The 20,523-nt window shown below is 39.8% G+C and overlaps 2 protein-coding genes across 4 annotated transcripts in view; one reads left to right on the top strand and one right to left on the bottom strand.

The window, feature by feature from the left end:
- The window catches only part of CRACD (capping protein inhibiting regulator of actin dynamics), a 316,726-nt gene that overhangs the window by 1,067 nt on the left and 295,136 nt on the right, over window positions 1–20,523 (bottom strand). The window lies entirely within an intron of this gene.
- Window positions 1–20,523, top strand: part of AASDH (aminoadipate-semialdehyde dehydrogenase) — a 37,178-nt gene that overhangs the window by 1,351 nt on the left and 15,304 nt on the right. For all 3 annotated transcript variants that reach the window (XM_082609302.1, XM_082609300.1, XM_082609301.1), the window contains exons 2-5: window positions 173–447; window positions 539–659; window positions 4,007–4,332; window positions 13,611–13,803. In XM_082609302.1, the coding sequence (XP_082465428.1) occupies window positions 173–447; window positions 539–659; window positions 4,007–4,332; window positions 13,611–13,803 (915 nt within the window). The remainder of the gene's footprint in view (window positions 1–172; window positions 448–538; window positions 660–4,006; window positions 4,333–13,610; window positions 13,804–20,523) is intronic.

Genomic DNA, 20,523 nt, shown 5'->3' with positions numbered 1-20,523 from the left:
GCCGGTTCTCAGCAAAGTTACCATAGACAGTTGGTAGTTCAGAGATTCTTTAACTGTGTGTCTTTGATGTAGTTATTTTTGTGAGGAGTGATTGTATAGAATTTTTTCTCTACTCCCCGCCCCCCAGCAAACTCCCTAAAACTCCTTGTCCCCCTAACATTTCTGGAAATAGGTAGAACTCTCTGCTACCAGTGATGTTCAGATAAACTTCAGTGAAATGACTCTTCAGGAATTGGTGCATCAGGCTGCCTCCCGTTATTCGGATAAAATAGCTGTATGTTTTGATGAATGTAACAACCAACCTCCAGTTTATTACACCTACAAGACTGTGGTTAATGCTGCTTCAGAATTATCAAATTTTCTGCTGTTACATTGTGACTTTCAAGGAATTCGGGAAATTGGTCTCTACTGCCATCCTGGGATAAACTTACCCTCTTGGATTTTAGGGTAATATTTTTTAGAACTAAAAATTTGATATCTTAAAGTAAGATTATTTTCAACAGATATTCTGTGCTGACTCTGTGCTTTGTTTCTTTAGAATTCTCCAAGTCCCTGCTGCTTATGCACCTATTGATCCAGATTCACCACCAGCATTATCAATTCATTTTATGAAAAAATGTAATCTAAAGTATATCCTTGTTGAAAAACAGCAAATTAATGTAAGTGTGGATATCCAAGTTGTTTGTTTGTTTGTATTTTTATGTGTTACATTTACTTTTCAATTGAAGGGGTCCCATCCCCTGTCTTGATTTCTAAATTCACTAACTGAGCAAAATTTCTCAGCACTGTTGACATTTTGGGTTGGGTGTTTGTTGTGAGGAGTGTCCTGTACATTACAGGATGTTTAGTAACCCCCATAGCCTCATCTAATAATTGCCAGTAGCACCCCCTAGTTGCAACAACCAAAATTGTCTTCAGACATTGCCAAATGTCTCCTGGAGGCACCCTCCACCCCGCATGCTCCACTGAGAACCACTGCTCAATGGCATGGACATATCTTCTAGCCTCATAATAATGTATTGTGCATTGTTTTGAATTTACTTTCTCTTTCCAAAGTTGTTTTTATAGTAGGAAACTTTTATAATACTTGATACTTTTATCTTGGTGTATTTATGGCAACTTACAGTGGTCAGCAACATTAAAGAACTGTATCCAAGCTTAGATTTTGAAAAAGAGATTGGCACTTAACCCAGACCTTTCTGGAAAACTAAATTTATTAATTTTTTTTATTTTTAAGTGACTGCCAACCAGAGATCTAGCCAAGAAACACTGCTTTAGGGGCAAGAATTGGTATTATATGTTAAGCAGGGTACCCCATGTTTCATTATTATTTCTTCATTTCTTGTTTATAAAATATTGTTTTACCATGGAGAAAACATTATAGAAACTATATTCAATTTAGCCTATTATTACCGATTACCTATATGAACCATTTTATATTGGGGGTAACTTAAATGCATTTTACCTATTTGTGTATATGTGTGTGCATCTATATCTGTAATATATAGCAGTAAGACAATTCACAAGCTTCAGATATTATATGGAGGCCTTCCTAGAGAATAATGGGTATTAGAGTGAGGCCTCCAGAAAGAGACAATAAAGTATTAATTTAGTTAATAAATATTTTCTAAGTACACATATATCAGTGTCTGGCCACAGTTTTCTCTTCTGTTCCTCACATTGGTTATTTGTTGATAATAAGTTAACAAGACTAAAATGAGGATGTGATCCTCATTTTTTTAACAACCTTGGTGAAAGTTTTATAGACAAGGTGGGTGGGTGGGAGAATTAATTGTCAATATCAAGCTATTCTTCATAACTGCATATAGGAAGGAGTTGAGTACGTAGCAGGAAACCCCACAGAAATTACCTTGCTTCCTGTTCCATGATTTTGATGATGGTGTAAGTGTTCTTCCTTCACTTAACACAGGAGCAATCAGTGTATTTATTGAGCATCTACTGTATGCCCATGATCCACTAGAGTAGTGGTTTTCAGCTGGCCATGATTTTACCTGCCAGGAAACATTCTCCAATGTCTGGAGATATTTTTTTTTTTTTTTTTTTTGGCGATACGCGGGCTTCTCACTGTTGTGGCCTCTCCCGTTGCGGAGCACAGGCTCCGGACGCGCAGGCTCAGCGGCCGTGGCTCACAGGCCCAGCCGCTCCGCGGCATGTGGGATCCTCCCGGACCGGGGCACGAACCCGTGTCCCCCGCATTAGCAGGCGGACTCTCAACCACTGCGCCACCAGGGAAGCCCTGGAGATATTTTTTATTGTCATGATGGAAAGGGGGTGCCACTGGCTTCTAATGGGTAGAGGCCAGGGATGCTGCTAAAAACCCTACAATGCATAAGACAGTCCCCACAAAGATTTAACTGTTCCAGAATGTCAGTAGTGTTTAGATTGAGAAACTCTGCACTAGAGACTGGGTGTTTGGGAGGGCATTGGTATGTGAAAGCAGCCTAAGATATGATTCTTGCACGCCAGTTGCTTATATAGTTGGAGAGAAAAGGTTAGTACTTCCAAGGTCTGCATAGTGTGATATTGCCCTAAGCGAAGTATACGTAGCCCAGTAGGGATAGGACAGTTTTAATGGAGGAGGATGGTTTTTGAGCTAGGTCTTAAGATTATGTGGGCCTTAATTTTTTTTACATTACAGGATATACCACACCTTACACCTAAAACCACAACACAAACACAAACAGAAAACTCCTGGTCCTGGGTTGTGATCTTTTCCTCTCATTTAAATTGATTTCTTTATTGTGAAAACTTGTTATGCTTCATTAAGCTGCTGCTTATCAACCTAAAAAGATATACTCTAAGGAAACTTCTGAATTAATCTATTTCCATCTACCAAATAACTGAGCCAGAAACTCAGCAATCTTCTCAGGCTCACTCCCTATCCAGAAAGTCATCAAGTCCTATTGATTCTTTCTTCATAGACCCTTTCTGTCTACTTCTGCTGCAACAGACCATTCAGGCCCATACAGCATATCTGAATTGTTACGAGAGGTTCATTAAAGGCTCTCATTTATCAGAGTCTTGCATATCAGTCTCTCCTTGACAAGCAAAGTCTAGCCTGTGCTACTGCCACTTCCAGTTGGATCCCATCACAGGTTAAGGTCTAAACTCCTTGGTGTGGAGTATACAGTTATTAAGGATTAGCATCTCATCTCCTATCAACAGCACTACTCATCTTCTCCATCTCCCCCAATTCTGCAGCTTATTGGAATGTTTACTGTTCTCCATAACACCAGCTTTGTCAGCTCAGATACTGTGTATTGACTTGTTTGTTTAAAGTACCCCTCTGTATTTGGAGAATAGCTACTTATAACACAAATATTACATATGAAGAATCAATCTCTGACCTTCCAGGCAAGTTAAGTTCAGCCTTCTCTGTTCTCATTCATGGTTTTTTTTTTTTTTTTTTTGATTGATTGATTGATTTTGGCTGTGCCGTGGTATGTGGGATCTTAGTTCCCGGACCACAGATCGAACCTGTGCCCCCTGCAGTGGAAGCATGGAGTCTTAACCACTGGACCACCAGAGAAATCCCCTGTCCTCATTCACATTTAAAGCATATTTCATTATCACACCACATTGCACTGCAGTTGTGTGTTTTTATGTCTCTATTTTAAAGATGAGTTTGAAAGTAAGCACCTCACTTTACTCTCGGAGGTTTCTCATTTATCTTTTTATTCTTGGATATATAGCAAGTACAGTTGACCCTTGAACAACCCAGGGGTTAGGGGCACTGACTTCTGCACAGTGGAAAAGTCACCCATAACTTTACAGTTGTCCTTGGTACCCGCATCCGCAGATTCAACCAACCTCAGATATAAGTGGACCTGCGCAATTCAAACCCATGTTCAAAAGTCAGCTGTACTTAAAAAAAAAAAAGCTATGTTGAATGAGTAAATGAATACTTAATATTATATATACTATATAAAAGAGAATGCCTTTTAACATATCAATGTTGTAAAACTTTGTTCCCCATTTAATATAGAAATTCAAATCTTCCTATGAAACATTATTGAACTATGATATGTTTACAATAGAACATAATGACCTAGTACTCTTCAGACTTCACTGGAAACATGTTGAGGTGAGCTTGATGCTAAATAATAGCATAAGAAGAGAGACATATGAAAAAGAAAAAATGACAAAGAGTGTGAATTCTGAGAACAGCAGTGAAGAAAAGTCAGAAGAGCACATGGATGTGAGGCTAAAGCGTTGCTTGGCCTATGTTCTCCATACATCAGGCACCACGGGGATACCTAAGATTGTCAGAGTCCCTCATGCATGTATAGTGCCAAACATCCAGCACTTCCGGTAAGTTCTATCCTTAGAATCCTTCTTCAGAACTTGTATTTTAAAGGGAAAAATGAATTTTGAAATACCTGTTATTTATAACTCTTGTTCCTAAATGGACAGTCCTAAGTACTTGGGTCTCTTGTTTCAGCTATATCTGAACTTTAGTTCTCTGCAGAGTAGGGCTTTAGCTGTTTGATCCAGACTTGGAGCCAAACAACAATCAAATGATATGGCTGGAAGTTTTGCTTCTTAATTATTAGTAAGAAGAGAGGAAACATATTCCTGGCAGAGGTACCTACAGAGGTATGGGAGAAAGAAGGAGTTTGGCTTGCTAGAGTGCACTGGGCAGAGCTGAAGAGTGGGTGGGTAGGAGTCATATGACCTGAGGGGGCAGGCATCTGGTGTGCTCTGTTGGAGAAGTTTGAACTTAATCCAAGGAACCATTAAAAAATTTTACATTTCATTAAGTTTACTCTTGTAGCATCGTTGAGTTGGTTTTACTGTTACGGGAAATGAGAAATCTCAAAGTTGAGATTCTCAACTTTTTTCTTTTTTTTTTTTACGGTACGCAGGCCTCTCACTGTTGTGGCCTCTCCCGTCGCGGAGCACAGGCTCCGGATGTGCAGGCTCCGGATGCGCAGGCTCAGCGGCCATGGCTCACGGGCCCAGCCGCTCCATGGCATGTGGGATCTTCCCAGACCAGGGCATGAACCTGTGTCCCCTGCATTGGCAGGCGGACTCTCAACCACTGCGCCACCAGGGAAGCCCGAGATTCTCAGCTTTTGAAAAAAGGAGGAAATAGAGGAGGAAGGGAACCAGAGGGGAGTAGGCTTAGAAAATCAGGGGAGGAAATAGAAATAGAAATGGAAACCTCATGGGACACATCTGTAATTTTATGTCATTATAAGTTTATGTAATTAAAAATTTTTTAGTAACCACGTTTAAAAAGTAAAAAGTGGGGAGTTCCCTGGTGGCGCAGTGATTAAGAATCCGCCTGCCAATGCAGGAGACATGAGTTCGATCCCTGGTCCGGGAAGATCCCACATGCCGCGGAGCATCTAAGCCCGTGTGCCACAACTACTGGGCCTGCACTCTAGAGCCCTCGAGCCACAACTACCGAGCCCGCGTGCCTAGAGCCCATGCTCTGCAACAAGAGAAGCCACCACAATGAGAAGCCCGCACACCGCAACAAAGAGTAGCCCCTGCTCGTCACAGCTAGAGAAAGCCCATGTGCAGCAACGAAGACCCAATGCAGCCAAAAATAATTAATTAATTTAAAAAAAGTAAAAAGTGAAATTAATTTTAACAATATATCTTATTCAGTATACCCCAAATATCATTTTAATATGTAATCAATATAAAAATTTAGTGAGGTACTTTACATTCTTTTTTTTTTATTTTTTAAATTTTTGGCTGCATTGGGTCTTCGTTGCTGCACAAAGGCTTTCTCTAGTTGCAGTGAGCAGGGGCTACTCTTCGTTGCCGTGAGCGGGCTTCTCATTGCAGTGGCTTCTCTTGTCACAGAACGTGTGGGCTCAGTAGTTGTGGCTCGTGGGCTCTAGAGCGCAGGCTCAGTAGTTGTGGCACATGGGCTTGGTTGCTCTGCAGCATGTGGGATCTTCCTGGATCAGGGACCGAACTGGTGTCGACTGCATTGGCAGGCAGTTTCTTAACCACTGTGCCACCAGGGAAGTCCTACATTCTTTTTTATATACTAATTATTTTCAAAATCTAGAACGTATTTTATACTTAAACATCTCTATGTGGACCAGTCACATTGTTAGTGCTCAATAGGCACATGTATCTAGTGGTTACCATATTGGATGCCCAGGTCTAGAAGGAAGGAATGGTTAAATGCTACAGAGGTGTCTGTTGTAATTGGCAATCTGTTTTTTGTTTTTGTTTTTAATATTTTATTTATTTATTTATTTATTTAAATTTTTGGCTGCATTGGTTCTTAGTTGTGGCACGCACGATCTTCATTGTGGCACGTGAGATCTTTTGTTGTGGCGCATGGGCTCTTCGTGTGGCTTGTCTCTAGTTCTGGTGTGCAGGTTTTCTCTCTCTAGTTGTGTGTGGGCTCTGTAGTTTGCTGCACGCGGGCTTCTCTCTAGTTGAAGTGCGCAGGCTTAGTTCCCCCACCAGAGACTGAACCGGCATCCCCTGCATTAGAAGGCGGATTCTTTAACACTGGACCACCAGGGAGGTCCTGACAATCTGGTCTTTAGTGACTTCACTTCTCTAATTACCAGGGCTGAAGACAGTACAGGCTGGAGATAAGAGAATGAGAGATAAGGAAATGGAGACAACAAAAGTAAAGTGTTATTTTCTAGAAACTAGTTTTAATAGAAGAGAAAGGATTCTGGGAGGGTGTAGCTTTTTTATCTTTGTTTTTAGGTGGGGGAGACTTGTAGGCTGAGCATAAAGACCTGGTAGAGAGGTTTGGTTAGAAAAATCAAGTAGTAGGAATATGGTAAAGGAGTAGGATACTTTGAGATGGGAGGAGATGATATTTAAAATACTCTCTCTTCTTTAGAGAGCCTTAAAAGGATAAGAGGGATAATAAGTTACATAAATTCTTTATGTAATAAGGAATGTTAGAGGAAGTTGATGGATTGTAACTTTAGAAAGAAATAGGATGCAATGTCCTATGCTAACATTATGGGAAGTGAGGTGGGGATGGAGATATAGGCAACTTGAAGAGAGTGGAGCTGATTTGGAATCTAGGAGAGGTGGGAGAGACAGCTGACTAAGAGGCACTGGGCCTAACAGGCAGGAATTTTCTGTAAGGTGAGAGTAAATACGTGCTCAGTGAGGGATAAGGGGCTAATTTGTGAGTAGAGTGTACAAATTTCTTGATAGCTATTTTGTGCTTGAACTTAATGAAATCTATTTGCTTATTAAACCCTTTTTGGTTTACTTTTAGGTTCACAAGTAAGCAAAGTGCTAAATAATTGGATTCTGAAAGATGAAATGTTAAGATATCCAATTTAGAAATTGAAACAGTGATGTTAAATTTTCTATTTGATTTGGACTTAAATCACCAAGCTAGGGAGTACCAAATTTCAGCTGACTCCCCAAATATTATCAGAATAACCTGTTAGTAAGATAAAGCTGAGTTTATTGCTTATATTGGTAGGAGAGAATGCTGCCTACCTCCAAGAGTATGATGGTCTCAGAGGGAGAAGGGCAGGATCTGATTTACTGAGATTTTGAAGTAAGGTAGATCTTTTTTTTTTTAAGTAAGTAATTTATTTATTTTTGGCTTCATTGGGTCTTCGTTGCTGTGCAGAGGCTTTCTCTAGTTGCAGCGAAGCAGGGGCTGCTCTTCTTTGCAGTGCGTGGGCTTCTTGTTGCGGTGGCTTCTTTTGTTTCAGAGCACGGGCTCTAGGCTCGTGGCCTTCAGTAGCTGTGGCTCACGGGCTTCAGTAGTTGTGGCTCGCGGGCTTCAGTAGTTGTGGCTCGCAGGCTCTAGAGCACAGGCTCAGTAGTTGTGGTGCATGGGTTTAGTTGCTCCACAGCATTTATGTATTTATTTTATTTATTTTTGTCTGCATTGGGTCTTCGTTGCTGCGCGCAGGCTTTCTCTAGTTGCGACGAAGGGGGGCTACTCTTAGTTGCGGTTTGAGGGCTTCTCATTGCGGTGGCTTCTCTTATTGCAGAGCATGGGCTCTAGGTGCACAGGCTTCAGTAGTTGTGGCTCACGGGCTCTAGAGCGCAGGCTCAGTAGTTGTGCACGGGCTTAGTTGCTCCGCATCATGTGGGATGTTCCTGGACCAGGGATCAAACCCGTGTCCCCTGCATTGGCAGGCGGATTCTTAACCACTGCACCACCAGGGAGGTCCCTAGATCTTTCAATACAGGGACTTAATTTAAGGATTGGGTAAGGTTTGTGATATAATAATGATGGATTGGTGGAAATAGCAAAGGAACTTTTGAGAAAAGAGGTTCAGAGAGTCTTGGGTTGTAAACTGTTTTTGATGCTTTTGTTAAAGAGATGATTTGGTTTTCATTAATGAACAGTAAAGTTATATGTAACTTCTGTTTTCTTGGTTTAGAGTCTCCTACAATAATAAAACTGTGCTAATGAAGACAATGTAAATAGTAAGTCCTATTAATATAGGCAGTAAACTCAGTAAACTGTGTGAGGGTAATCCTTTTTTGTTTTGTTTTTTTTAGCTGTGACAGTACTACTCTCTGAAAGCAGATTATGGGACTTTGATTTGCTGTTTGTCTTTTGCTTTATTGTTTTAATAAGAACATGTGAGAAGAATTGTGTTGTTGATGCCCACAGGCATTTTACAAAGACAGATATGGTATCTTCTGTAGTGATAACATGGAATTGAACTTCCCTTAAAATATTTACTAATCTTTCTAGATTATGCCAAAAAAAGAAAAAAAAGCTGAATAGTTGCTCTTTGATAGCTGTGCATCAAATATGTAGTCTTTAGTTGTATAAGCATTTGTGAGCTTTTAGTTTTTAAGGAACTATTTTGTTTTTTGTGCACAATTACCTAGTTTGATTGCAGAGTCAGAAATGAAATGGAAATTTAAAACTCCTTTTGTTTCAGTCAACCAAGAAAAGTAGCTCAGTGAAGTTAAAAAAAAGTAAAAAAAAAAAAGAAAAAGAAGTAGAACTTTTCTATTATTTTAGTGTGGCTTTTTTTTAAAGCCCCCTTTTACTTCTGGAGCTTGATGACTTAAATATAGTACTCTGAAGGAATGCCCAACAAAACATATCCTTTTTATATATTTGTTTAGATTATTTATCTTGTTAAATATATTTTTGTAATCATATCTTAAAGAGAACTACATGGACTTCCCTGGTGGTGCAGTGGTTTAAACTCCACCTGCCAATGCAGGGGACATGGGTTCGAGCCCTAGCCCGGGAAGATCCCACATGCTGCGCAGCAACTAAGCCTGTGCACCACAACTACTGAGCCTGTGCTCTAGAGCTCACGAGCCACAACTGCTGAAGCCCTTGCACCTGGAGCCCATGCTCCGCAACAAGAGAAGCCACCACAGTGAGAAGCCCGCACACCACAACAAGGAGTAGCCTGCTCACTGCAACTAGAGAAAGCCCATGCACAGCAACGAAGACCCAATGCAACCAAAAAAATAAAGAGAACTATAGTTATTTTTCTTGCTGAATTATCTTCTCAGTTGACCTTCTTAAAATAAATTGTTGGACAGACATCTTTTCTAATATTACATATCTTGAATATTCTGTTGAATATTGAATACAGGAACATACAGTTGTAAAGTCTTTTAAAAATTATATTTAAGTCTATTTTTTTTTTTTTTTTTTTTTTTTTTTTTTGCGGTACGCGGGCCTCTCACTGTTGTGGCCTCTCCTGTTGCGGAGCACAGGCTCCGGACACACAGGCTCAGCGGCCATGGCTCACGGGCCCAGCCGCTCTGCGGCATGTGGGATCTTCCTGGACCAGGGCACGAACCCGTGTCCCCTGCATTGGCAGGTGGACTCTCAACCACTGCGCCACCAGGGAAGCCCCAGTACTATTTTTTTTTAGTTGATATTTATGACTTTGCACAAGTTACTTAACCTCCCTGAATTTCCTTTTCCTCCATTTTTAAATGGTGTTAATAACCATATCTGCATCATAGGGTGGTTGGGAAAATGAGAAACAATAAGTTAGATATACAGCACCTAAGCCTCAGAAGTAGTAAGCTCAACATATATTTGTTCCATTCTATCTCTTTTCTTCTTTAAAATCTATCTCTTTTAACTTTTCCTATACTGAATACTTCTTAAGCTACGTTCTTTAAATTAACTTCCAGATTCTCCATGAATGCTTAACACTGCCCACTTTTGTTCACAGAATTGAGACCAAAAAAAATGATTTTCAGGGCTCAAGCATTATTGAAAGCCTGTTATAAAATATGTTCTCCCCTGAATTCTAACTAGGAAACCAGACAATATTTGTGAAGAATAAGTCCATTAAAAACTGAAGTTTGAGTGTAGCTTTTATCATACATTGATTTTTTTTAGCTTACCTGAGACACAAATATATAATTAGATTAAATTATAATCAGATTTAGGGCTTCCCTGGTGGCACAGTGGTTAAGAATCCGCCTGCCAGTGCAAGGAACATGGGTTCGAGCCCTGATCTGGGAAGATCCCACATGCCATGGAGCAACTAAGCCCGTGCGCCACAACTACTGAGCCTGCACTCTAGAGCCTGCACGCCACAACTGCTGAGCCTGCGTGCCACAACTACCGAAGCCCCTGTGCCTAGAGCCCGTGCTCCACAACAAGAGAAGCCACCACAATGAGAAGCCCGTGCACCGCAACGAAGAGTAGCCCTCGCTTGCCACAACTAGAGAAAGCAGCACAGCAGTGAAGACCCAACGCAGTCAAAAATAAATAAAATAAATTTATTAAAAATATTATATATATGTATATATATATATATATATATATATATAAAATTAGATTTAAAAACCTATATTGTTGGGGAAGAAAAACTTTTCCTCTACCCTCTTAAGTTCAGTATCTGGGAACCTGTGAATTAGACTGACCAAAGACAGATTAACAAAGAAAAAATGTTTATTTATATACATATGGGAGCTAACAAAAGAAATAGCTCGTTCATTGTAGGGGAGACAAACCTCTACCTTTGTCAATGAAAATTCAATTAACAAATTAAGAAGAAAAAAGGGAATTTTATTTGAGCCAAACTGAGGATTATAACCCAAGAGAGTCTCAGAAAGCTCTGAGAACTGTTCTGCCTGTTAAAAGTCGAAGGCACACTCATACATTTTCCGGACAAATGATCATACACCAAAATGACATACTGATATTTTATATAAAGTTCTCCAAAGATATATATAGTCCAGGTAAGCATGTACAAAGGGAGTTGCAAGTCATTATGACCCCCTACAGTGTTGGGAAAGAATGCTGTTCTTTTAAGAAGTCACATTGCTAGCATCAGAAGAAAGGGGGGAGAAATGATCTTTTTCAGTGGAGGAGGCATTCACATCTTTGAGGAGGCTTGGTTAATGTGTAATGCAGATGCACGCTGCACAGTTGGGAAGGAGGTGGGGGAGACCCAAACACAGGGAATTTTATGTTTAAATTTTCTTGTCCCGCCTTAAAACGTAAATTTTATTTCATCACTTTTTACCCTCTTAGGGTTCTTTTTGGCTGGGTCTGAGAATTAGATTGACAAAAGAAAAGTCAACAGAAGAAAAGCATACATTTAAGTATAACAAGTTATATGTGACACAGGATCCTTCATAAGGAATGACCCAAAGAGATGACGAGACTATATTAGGTTAAACAAAGAGAGGCAGTTGTGGAAAAGTGACTAAACTGTGTGGGGAGGCTAAAGGAAGACAAGAATTATTTTAACCAGGTTTGTTTTGTATAGCGTTCTCTTGCTTTCAGCGTCTCATCCTTGATATTAAGAACATTACTTTCTTTCTGGTATAAGGAGGACATCTTTCATGTGGGAATTTCATCTGCCTTTATGAAAAACAGGAAGGTCAGAGTGTTTTTGTTTTGCTGTTTTTCAAGTGCCTTTAACTCAAAATGGTCAATATACCAGAGCTGCATATTTTGGGATAGCATGTTCTGAACTCCATCATTAAATGCTTAAAGTTGGGGCCTCCCTGGTGGCGCAGTGGTTGAGAGTCCGCCTGCCGATGCAGGGGATACGGGTTCGTGCCCCGGTCTGGGAGGATCCCATATGCCGCGGAGCGGCTGGGCCCGTGAGCCATGGCCGCTGGGCCTGCGCATCCGGAGCCTGTGCTCCGCAACGGGAGAGGCCACAACAGTGAGAGGCCCGCATACCGCAAAAAAAAAAAAAAAAAAAAAAAAAAAAAAAAAAAAATTAAAGTTGGGGCTTATCTACCTAACTTAGTAGGGGAAAGGGAGGGGAAGAAAGGCTTCTATGGGAAATACAAATTGGTTTGTTTAGGAAAGACAAAAGCAGATAAGAAACTTTGTGGTAATGTTGGCCTATGCGTATGAGGGTAGTTTCATCATGTCGTCAGGGCCATAAAACTCCCCAGTAGAGGGGGTTTATGGTGGGTTTACTCTTGGTGTACTTTTGGGAGTAAAAGTCACCCTGAAGATGGAATTTATGGTAGTCTCATTCCCCAGAAGTTTCTGCTATCAATCAGATAAGGGAAGCTCCAGGAAGGCTTCTTTCTGCATCTGTTGAATCCAAAATGTCTTCAGCTTAAAATAATCTTCATACCAACCCTGGGGTTCCAAGTGGGTGCCCACAATACCATACTTGAAGATATTTTGAACTTAAGGTAATCCCTGCTTTTACATAGAATGAGTTTTGTGTCTTTCAATTGAAGAGTGTTGTAGGCTCATCGCTGACCATCCATGCTCTATAATACCCTTACCACATATATTCTGTTCTGCTCTTTGTTGAGTTACTGAGAGGAAATGCCAAATAGTGGGAAAAGGGAGTCAGAGGTCTCTATTAATCATCATTCAATAAGTAGTATAGAATAAGTCAAGATTCTACCTGAAAAACAGAACTGGGAGTATATATCAGGGATCTATTACAAGGAATTGGCTTACATTTGTGGGGCTGGTAAGCAAGACTGAAGTCCATTGGGTAGACAATTAGGGGTGATTGTGAACAGACTGGAACCCCATGGGCATGTGCTTGTCCACAGGCAAGTCAGGAAAGAGGATCCAGGGGAAAGGGAGAGTAATTGCTGAACTAGCTAATTGCTGATCCAGCTGCTGTTTGGAGTCTCTTCAGAGAAGGCCTAAACACTCTCTTAAAGGCCTTCCAACTGAGTAAATCCAGCCAATGCAGGATAACCTCCTTTTTGATTAAAGTCACCTTATCAGGGACTTTAATCATATCTACAAAATCCCTTCACAGCAGCACCTAAGCTAGTGTTTGATTGAATAAATGGGAGAAGGTGTGTGTGCTATCAAATGACAGCTGTCCGCCTTCTGTCCTCCAACTGTCTAGAGAGAATACCCCTTGTCTTCTACCCTAACAGGAAACACACTGTCAATAGAAAGGGAATTCTGAGGACTGTAATTCAGTCCAGTCAAGTTGACGCATCAGAAGGCCATCACATACGATAAAACACGTCATGGTAAAAAGTGGCTTTGCTTTAAATGGCTTTTAATCCTTACATTTATAAAGACGAGTTCTAGAATTAATAGCACCATTTTGGTTAAGAGAAAAAAAAAATCTGGCCAACATCTGGAAACTTAATGGTTGTAAATACTTCTTTAGGATATGTGTTTACTAAATGTTAGGCATTTTTCATAATTACATTCTGTTTTGCCTTAGGGTGCTTTTTGAGATCACTCAGGAAGATGTTTTGTTTCTGGCTTCACCTCTGACCTTTGATCCTTCTGTTGTGGAAATATTTGTTGCTCTATCAAGTGGTGCCTCTCTGCTTATTGTACCAACTTCTGTCAAAGTGCTCCCGTCAAAATTAGCTGCTGTTCTCTTTTCCCATCACAGAGTGACCATTTTACAGGTACATTTTAGTAGCAAATGAAATGTTTTGTTTTTAATTATTCAATATTTTAAGTGTGTTAGAGAATATTTTATATTCCTATAGCTCTTTACAATGGATTAATGATAATCTAGTTAGATTATCAAGGGCTGTCTTCCTGATGATGTCGCTTTTTGTTCGTTTGAGAATGAAAAAAATCAGTTAATTCTGTCTAGAAAATTATTTTACTATGTACTTTGTACATACTATAATAACTAAAGGAACTTTTACTCAAATCTGTTGGGATATGCCTCTCTTGTCTTAAAGTTTTGAGTTTATTGTGTTTCCCACTAAAAGCTGCTTTAAGTAAGTTAAATTATAATTGACTTAGAAATTTAGATTTTCTGATTTTTACATCGGTATGTTTTATTTTAACCTAAAAAAATATATTTTTTAAGTTTGGCATTTTTGAAGATTTAAAAAATATATATGTGGAAGTATGTAACTTGTACTCTAGCCTTAAGATATAACATTGCAAGTGGTTAGTGAAACTAGAGAGAATTAATAAAATTATATGCATATCATGATAAATGAAAAATTTTTTAAATGAGACTTGAGAGGATGTTAAATTTCTCCCCAGAGACAAAATTTGATGCTGACTTTCTTTTTAGGAAATGTGTTTTTCATCCTATTAAAAAAACCATTATATATAAATGAAATGAGTATAGCAATGCAGTTTTGCTAGGTATCAGTGGTATAAATTCTCATCTGTTGGTGAATCATTCTATGAATCTGGGCAAGATTTTAATAATACAACTTTTATTTTCCTGTAAAATTCAAGGAGCATAATTTTTCAGGGAATATTTTTTAAGTACCTTAATAGTGTCTTATACCTCTTTAAATCTGACCCTGTTGCTTAATGTTAAAACACAATCTCAGATAAGTTTACTTTAGCAGTGGTTTTTAACTTTTCTGGGATCATAGATCCTTCTGAGAAATGGATACACATTTACTAACTCTGTTCCCAAAATACAGCAAATTTTGCATATAGTTTCATTGTGATTTTATATAACTCACAATACATATTTACTTGGAATATTATGAGCAGATCACATTTGACTTGGTTTGAGTAAAGAAGAGAAGCACAAAAGCTGACAGGCTAACCTTTCTTTTGTATAAGACACATGTCTTGTAGTGAATTTTAGCTTTATTTTATTATCAGCATTCACCTTTTCCCTCCAGAGTCAATTTCTTACCAAATAATATGTAAGTCATCAAGGAGATACATCAAGGAGATACATTTAAGAGCTCCTTGTACAGATTTTATTTACAAGTAACCTTGCCCAAACCTAATTGCATATTAAGCAAGGATCTTAAAAGCTCTCAAAGAGAATACATGCTGCTAAAGTTTTGAAAATTGGAAAAAATAGAATATCTTGAGTTATTGCAGGGGAGAAAGGCCCCAAAGTGAGATGGACTAAGCTTTTAAGGAAATTAAGAACCTCTTTATCTCAGGAGTAAGAGTTTTCTCTTGTGAAGAAAGGGCCAGTGTTTGGTTTCTTACAAACCTAAAGTATATTTGGGAATTTTTTGTATACTCTGGGAAACAAAGTTATATTATTTAAACTTGATGCCTTTTAAAAGTGAAACCTTTTAGTTAGATCAAAATCTTAGGTTGCTATCTACCAAAGTGTCAACATAAGTGTTTTTCATTTTTACATAAATTTTTACTTAGACAGTCTGGAATTAAACTATAACATTTTCTATCACTTTTTTCTGTTATTTGCTAAGTCCTGTTTCCCTATGCCTAAGATGATTTGGTAGCAAAGGATGTTGAGTTGTCCTGTGCCAGTAAATTGATCATTTCAGTTTATGAGTATCTGAAAAGTGTTACTATGCTTTACCTTGCTGAATATTCATAGTTGTGCATTCATTTATAGAGTTCAAAGTTGAAATTATCCTTAACACTAGAAATTAGGCCAGAATATTTCAGATTTGCTTTACCGAAAATGGAGAGCAGGACCATTCAGTTGTCATTTTGACAAGAGATTTTCCTTATGATAAAAGTCTTGGGGGCTTTCCTGGTGGCGCAGTGGTTAAGAATCTGCCAGCCAATGCAAGGGACATGGGTTCGAGCCCTGGCCCTGGAAGATCCCACATGCCGCAGAACAACTAAGCCCATGCACCACAACTACTGAGCCTGCACTCAAGAGCCCGCAAGCAACAACTACTGAGCCCACGTGCCACAACTACTGAAGCCTGTGCGCCTAGAGCCCATGCTCCGCAACAAGAGAAACCATGACAGTGAGAAGCCCATGCACCACAACGAAGAGTAGCCCCTGCTCACCGCAACTAGAGAGAGCGCGCGCACAGCAATGATGACCCAACACAGCCAAAAATAAAAACAAACAAATAAATAAATAAATTTGTTTAAAAAAAACCCCAAAAACTCTTGGTGGAACAGTTAAGAGCTTGATTTAGGATCATTTCAGGATAAATAGGGTGACCACTGTAATTTATTACCAAAAACTTGGAATCCTGAGAGTGAATGAAAGCACTAAATTCCCAGACAGTAATCTGGAACAGTAAGTACATACTGGGATATAGGGTCATCCTACTACTTAAATATTTTGACAAGCCATGACCTTAAATAATCTCCCCAAATTAAAATTCAGGTTGTCCTTTTAGCTTTTATTGAAAGAAGCCATTTTAAAATCTTCATTCACGTAACCTCTGGCTATAGCCAAGTGAGGAGATTGGCAGATATTCTCCCCAAAAAACAACTATAAACCTGGACAAAATTGACAAAAATAACCATTTCAACACTTTAGAAATCAACTAAAGGCATATAACTATCTGAAATATGTTTATTTTTTTGTTTTTTAACAGAAATATGTTTATGTTTTTAAAAACTGCTGAATTTTGCTTTAGAAAAGGGAATCTGTGGCATTCTAGCCAGCAAGAAGGGCCTACAGCTCCAATAGCCTGAGGTTGCTATGGTGAGGCGGGCAAGCACATTCCTGACTGACCTTGAGGCTATGTGCATGCACATAAGAGACACAAAAGAGCCCATGGAAAATAAAAGCTGGATCAGACTTGAAAATGACCTAACTTTGAATGAGCTCGCCTATCCACACACAGATCCACCTATACAGACAATCTGTCCAGTCACTGGTTGACAGCTGAGCTATGCAGACATGAGGCGACACTTAGGAAGTAAGACTTAAAAATGAAAACAAGGGGCTTCCCTGGTGGCGCAGTGGTTGAGAATCTGCCTGCTAATGCAGGGGACACGGGTTCGGGCCCTGGTCTGGGAGGATCCCGCATGCCACAGAGCGACTGGGCCCGTGAGCCACAACTGCTGACCCTGCGCGTCTGGAGCCTGTGCTCCGCAGCAGGAGAGGCCGCGATAGTGGGAGGCCCGCGCACCGCAATGAAGAGTGGCCCCCGCTTGCCACAGCTGGAGAGAGCCCTCGCACAGAGGCGAAGACCCAACACAGCCAAAAATAAATAAATTAATTAAAAAAAATGAAAACAAGAATATGTATTTTGGGATTTCCCTGGTGGTCCAGTGGTAAAGAATCCACCTACAATGCCGGGGACACAGGTTTGATCCCTGGTCAGGGAACTAAGATCTCACATGCCGCGGGACAACTAAGCCCGCACGCCACAACTACTGACCTCGCGCACTTCAACTAGAGAACCTGCGTGTCGCAAACCACAGAGCCCACGCACTCTGGAGCCTGCATGCCACAACTAGAGAGAGAAAAACCCTCATGCCAAAACTAGAGAGAAGCCTGCACACCACAATGAAAGATCCCGTGTGCCGCGACTAAGACCTGATGCAGCCAAAAAAAAAAGAATATGTATTTTAAGGAATTCCCTGGTGGTCCAGCGGTTAGGATTCCAAGCTCTCACTGCCAAGGGCCAAAAAAAATGTATTTAATTAATTTATTTTTTGGCCATACCATGCAGCTTGTGGGATCTTAGTTCCCCCACCAGGGATTGAACCTGGGCCACGGCAGTGAAGGTGCTGAGTCTTAACCATTGGATCGCCAGGGAGTTCCCAAATACCTATTTTAAAAGCCAACTGAGCAGTGACATCAGTGACCATACGGGGGAGACAATTCACATTTAACCCAGGCAAGTTACAAACAAAGAAATAAGCAAATAAAAAACCAGCAACAAAACATTTCATAATGATAAAATGGTCAGTACATCAAGAAGTACATTGTTGGGACTTCCCTCGTGGCACAGTGGTTAGGACTCTGTGCTCCCAATGCAGGGGACCTGGGTTCGATCCCCGGTCAGGGAACTAGATCCCACATGCATGCTGCAACTGAGAGTTCACATGTCACAACTAAGGAGTCCGCCTGCCGCAACTAAGGAGCCGGCAAGCAGCAACTAAGGAGCCTGCCTCCTGCAACTAAGACCTGGTGCAAAATTAATTAATTAATTAATTAATTTTAAAAAAAGAAGTATATTATATCAAGAACATGATATCTGCCTGAAAATAGAGATTCCAAATACATGAAGCAAAAATGGACAGAACTGAAAGGAGAAATAGACGACTCAATGGTTTGAAATTTTAGTACCCTACTTTCAGTAATTCATTGAAAAACTAGATAGAACTCAATATGTATATAATAAAGAAGACTTGAATAACATGATCAACCATATTCCATATGTAGAGCACTCCATCCACCAAAGGCAGAGCACACATTTCCTAGGATAGGTCATATTCCAGGCTACAAAATAAGTCTCAGGAAATGTAAAATGTGTTGATGAAAAATTAATTAGTCAATCTAATAAAGGAAGAAAGAATGTTCTGTGAGCCAAACTGAGGATTATAACCTGGCAGACAGTCTTTCAGAAAGATCTGAGGACCCTTCTGCCTGTTAGAAGTCAAAGCACAGTTATATACATTTTCGAGACAAAGAGTTATACATCAAAGTGACATATTGATAGTTTACATAGTCTAAATCTGCACATATAAGGCGAGTAGTGGGTCATTGTGATCCGTCACAGGATTAAGACAGGAATGTTATCTTCTAAGGAATTACCTTGTTGGTTCGAGGAGAAATTTGCTTTTTACAATGTAGCAGGTATTTCTGTATCTTCTAAGGTGGTCTGGTTAATGTATAATGCAGATGCACATTGCACTGTAAAGCGAGGGCAGTGGGGCCCAAATGGGCAGAGAGAGAATTTTTTTTTTTTTTTTTGCGGTATGCGGGCCTCTCACTGCCGTGGCCTCTCCCGCCGCGGAGCACAGGCTCCGGACGCGCAGGCCCAGCGGCCATGACTCAGGCTCAGTGGCCATAGCTCAGGAGCCCAGCCATTGCGCGGCATGTGGGATCCCTCCGGACCGGGGCGCGAACCCGTGTCCCCTGCATCGGCAAGCAGACGCCCAACCACTGTGCCACCAGGGAAGCCCAGAGAGAGAATTTTATGTTAAAAAAATTTTTTTTGTCCTGCCTTAAAAATAATTTTATTTCATCAAATATGACTAAGTGGGATTTGTCCCAGGAATGCACATTTGCTTTAACATCCAAAAATCCACTGGTGCTATATACTAGATAAAGAATAATGAACAAAAAGCACATAATTATGTCAGCAGATGCAGAAAAATTATTTGGCAAATCCAATGCCAATGATAAAAAAAGAAAGTCAACAAACTAGGAATAGAAGGGAACTTCCCCAACATGATAAAGGATGTCTACAAAAAGACTACAGCTAACATTATACTTGGATAAAAGACTGAATGCTTTCACCCTAAGATTGGGAACAAGGCAAGGATGTTTGCCTTTTCACTTCTCTTCAACATTATTCTGGTTGTTCTAGCCAGTGCAATAAAGCAAAAAGGAAGAAAGAAATTAAGCACCCACACTGGACAGGAAGAAGTAAAACTATTTGCAGACGACATGGGGGAACTACTAGAACTAATAAACAAGTTCAGCAAGGTTGGAGGGTACAAGATCAATATGCAAAATCAACTATATTTCTACATTATAGAAAAAAAAGCCCAAAAATGAAATTAAGAAAATAATTATATTCACAATAGCATCAAAAATAATAAAATAGGAATAAATTTAAAGAAGAGCAAGGCTTGTACAATGAAAACTATAGAACATTATTAATAGAAATTGAAGAGCTAAATAAATGAAGAGACATTTCATGTTTATGGATTGGATGTCTCAATATTGTCAAGATTGCAGTTCTCCCTATAAATTAAACCCAGTCCCTATCAAAATCCTGATGGACTTTTTTGGGGGAGAAATTGACAAGCTGATCCTAAATTTTATATGGAAATTCAAAAGCTAGTCCTGATCCATACAATAGAATAAAAAGTTCCTATGGTCTGAGTGTTTGTGTCCCCCAGAATTCAAATGGGGCCTTTGGGACTGCTTAGGTCATGAGGGTGAAGCCCTCATGAATGGGATTTAGTGCCCTTGTAAAAAAGACCCCACAGAGCTTCCTATCCCCTTCCACCATGTGAGGACACAGCAAGAAGTCTAACCTGGAAGACAGCTCTCACCAGAACCTGACCATGCTGGCACCCTGGTCTTGGACTTCTAGCCTCCAAGAACTGTGAGAAGTAAACTTCTGTTGTTTATAACCTACCCAGTCTACAGTATTTTGTTATAGCAGCCTGAACAGACTAAGACAAAAAAGAATGAATTATTGATATATACAACATGAATCACAAAGTATTTTCACTGAACATAGAGTAAAAGATGCTAGGTCAAAACAGAATACATGTTG

Source organism: Mesoplodon mirus, assembly GCF_964341445.2.
Source record: "Mesoplodon mirus genome assembly, chromosome: 2".
In the NCBI taxonomy this organism is placed as follows: domain Eukaryota; kingdom Metazoa; phylum Chordata; class Mammalia; order Artiodactyla; family Ziphiidae; genus Mesoplodon; species Mesoplodon mirus.
Note: the sequence above shows the minus strand (reverse complement) of the source record. Positions and strands in the feature narration are given on the sequence as shown.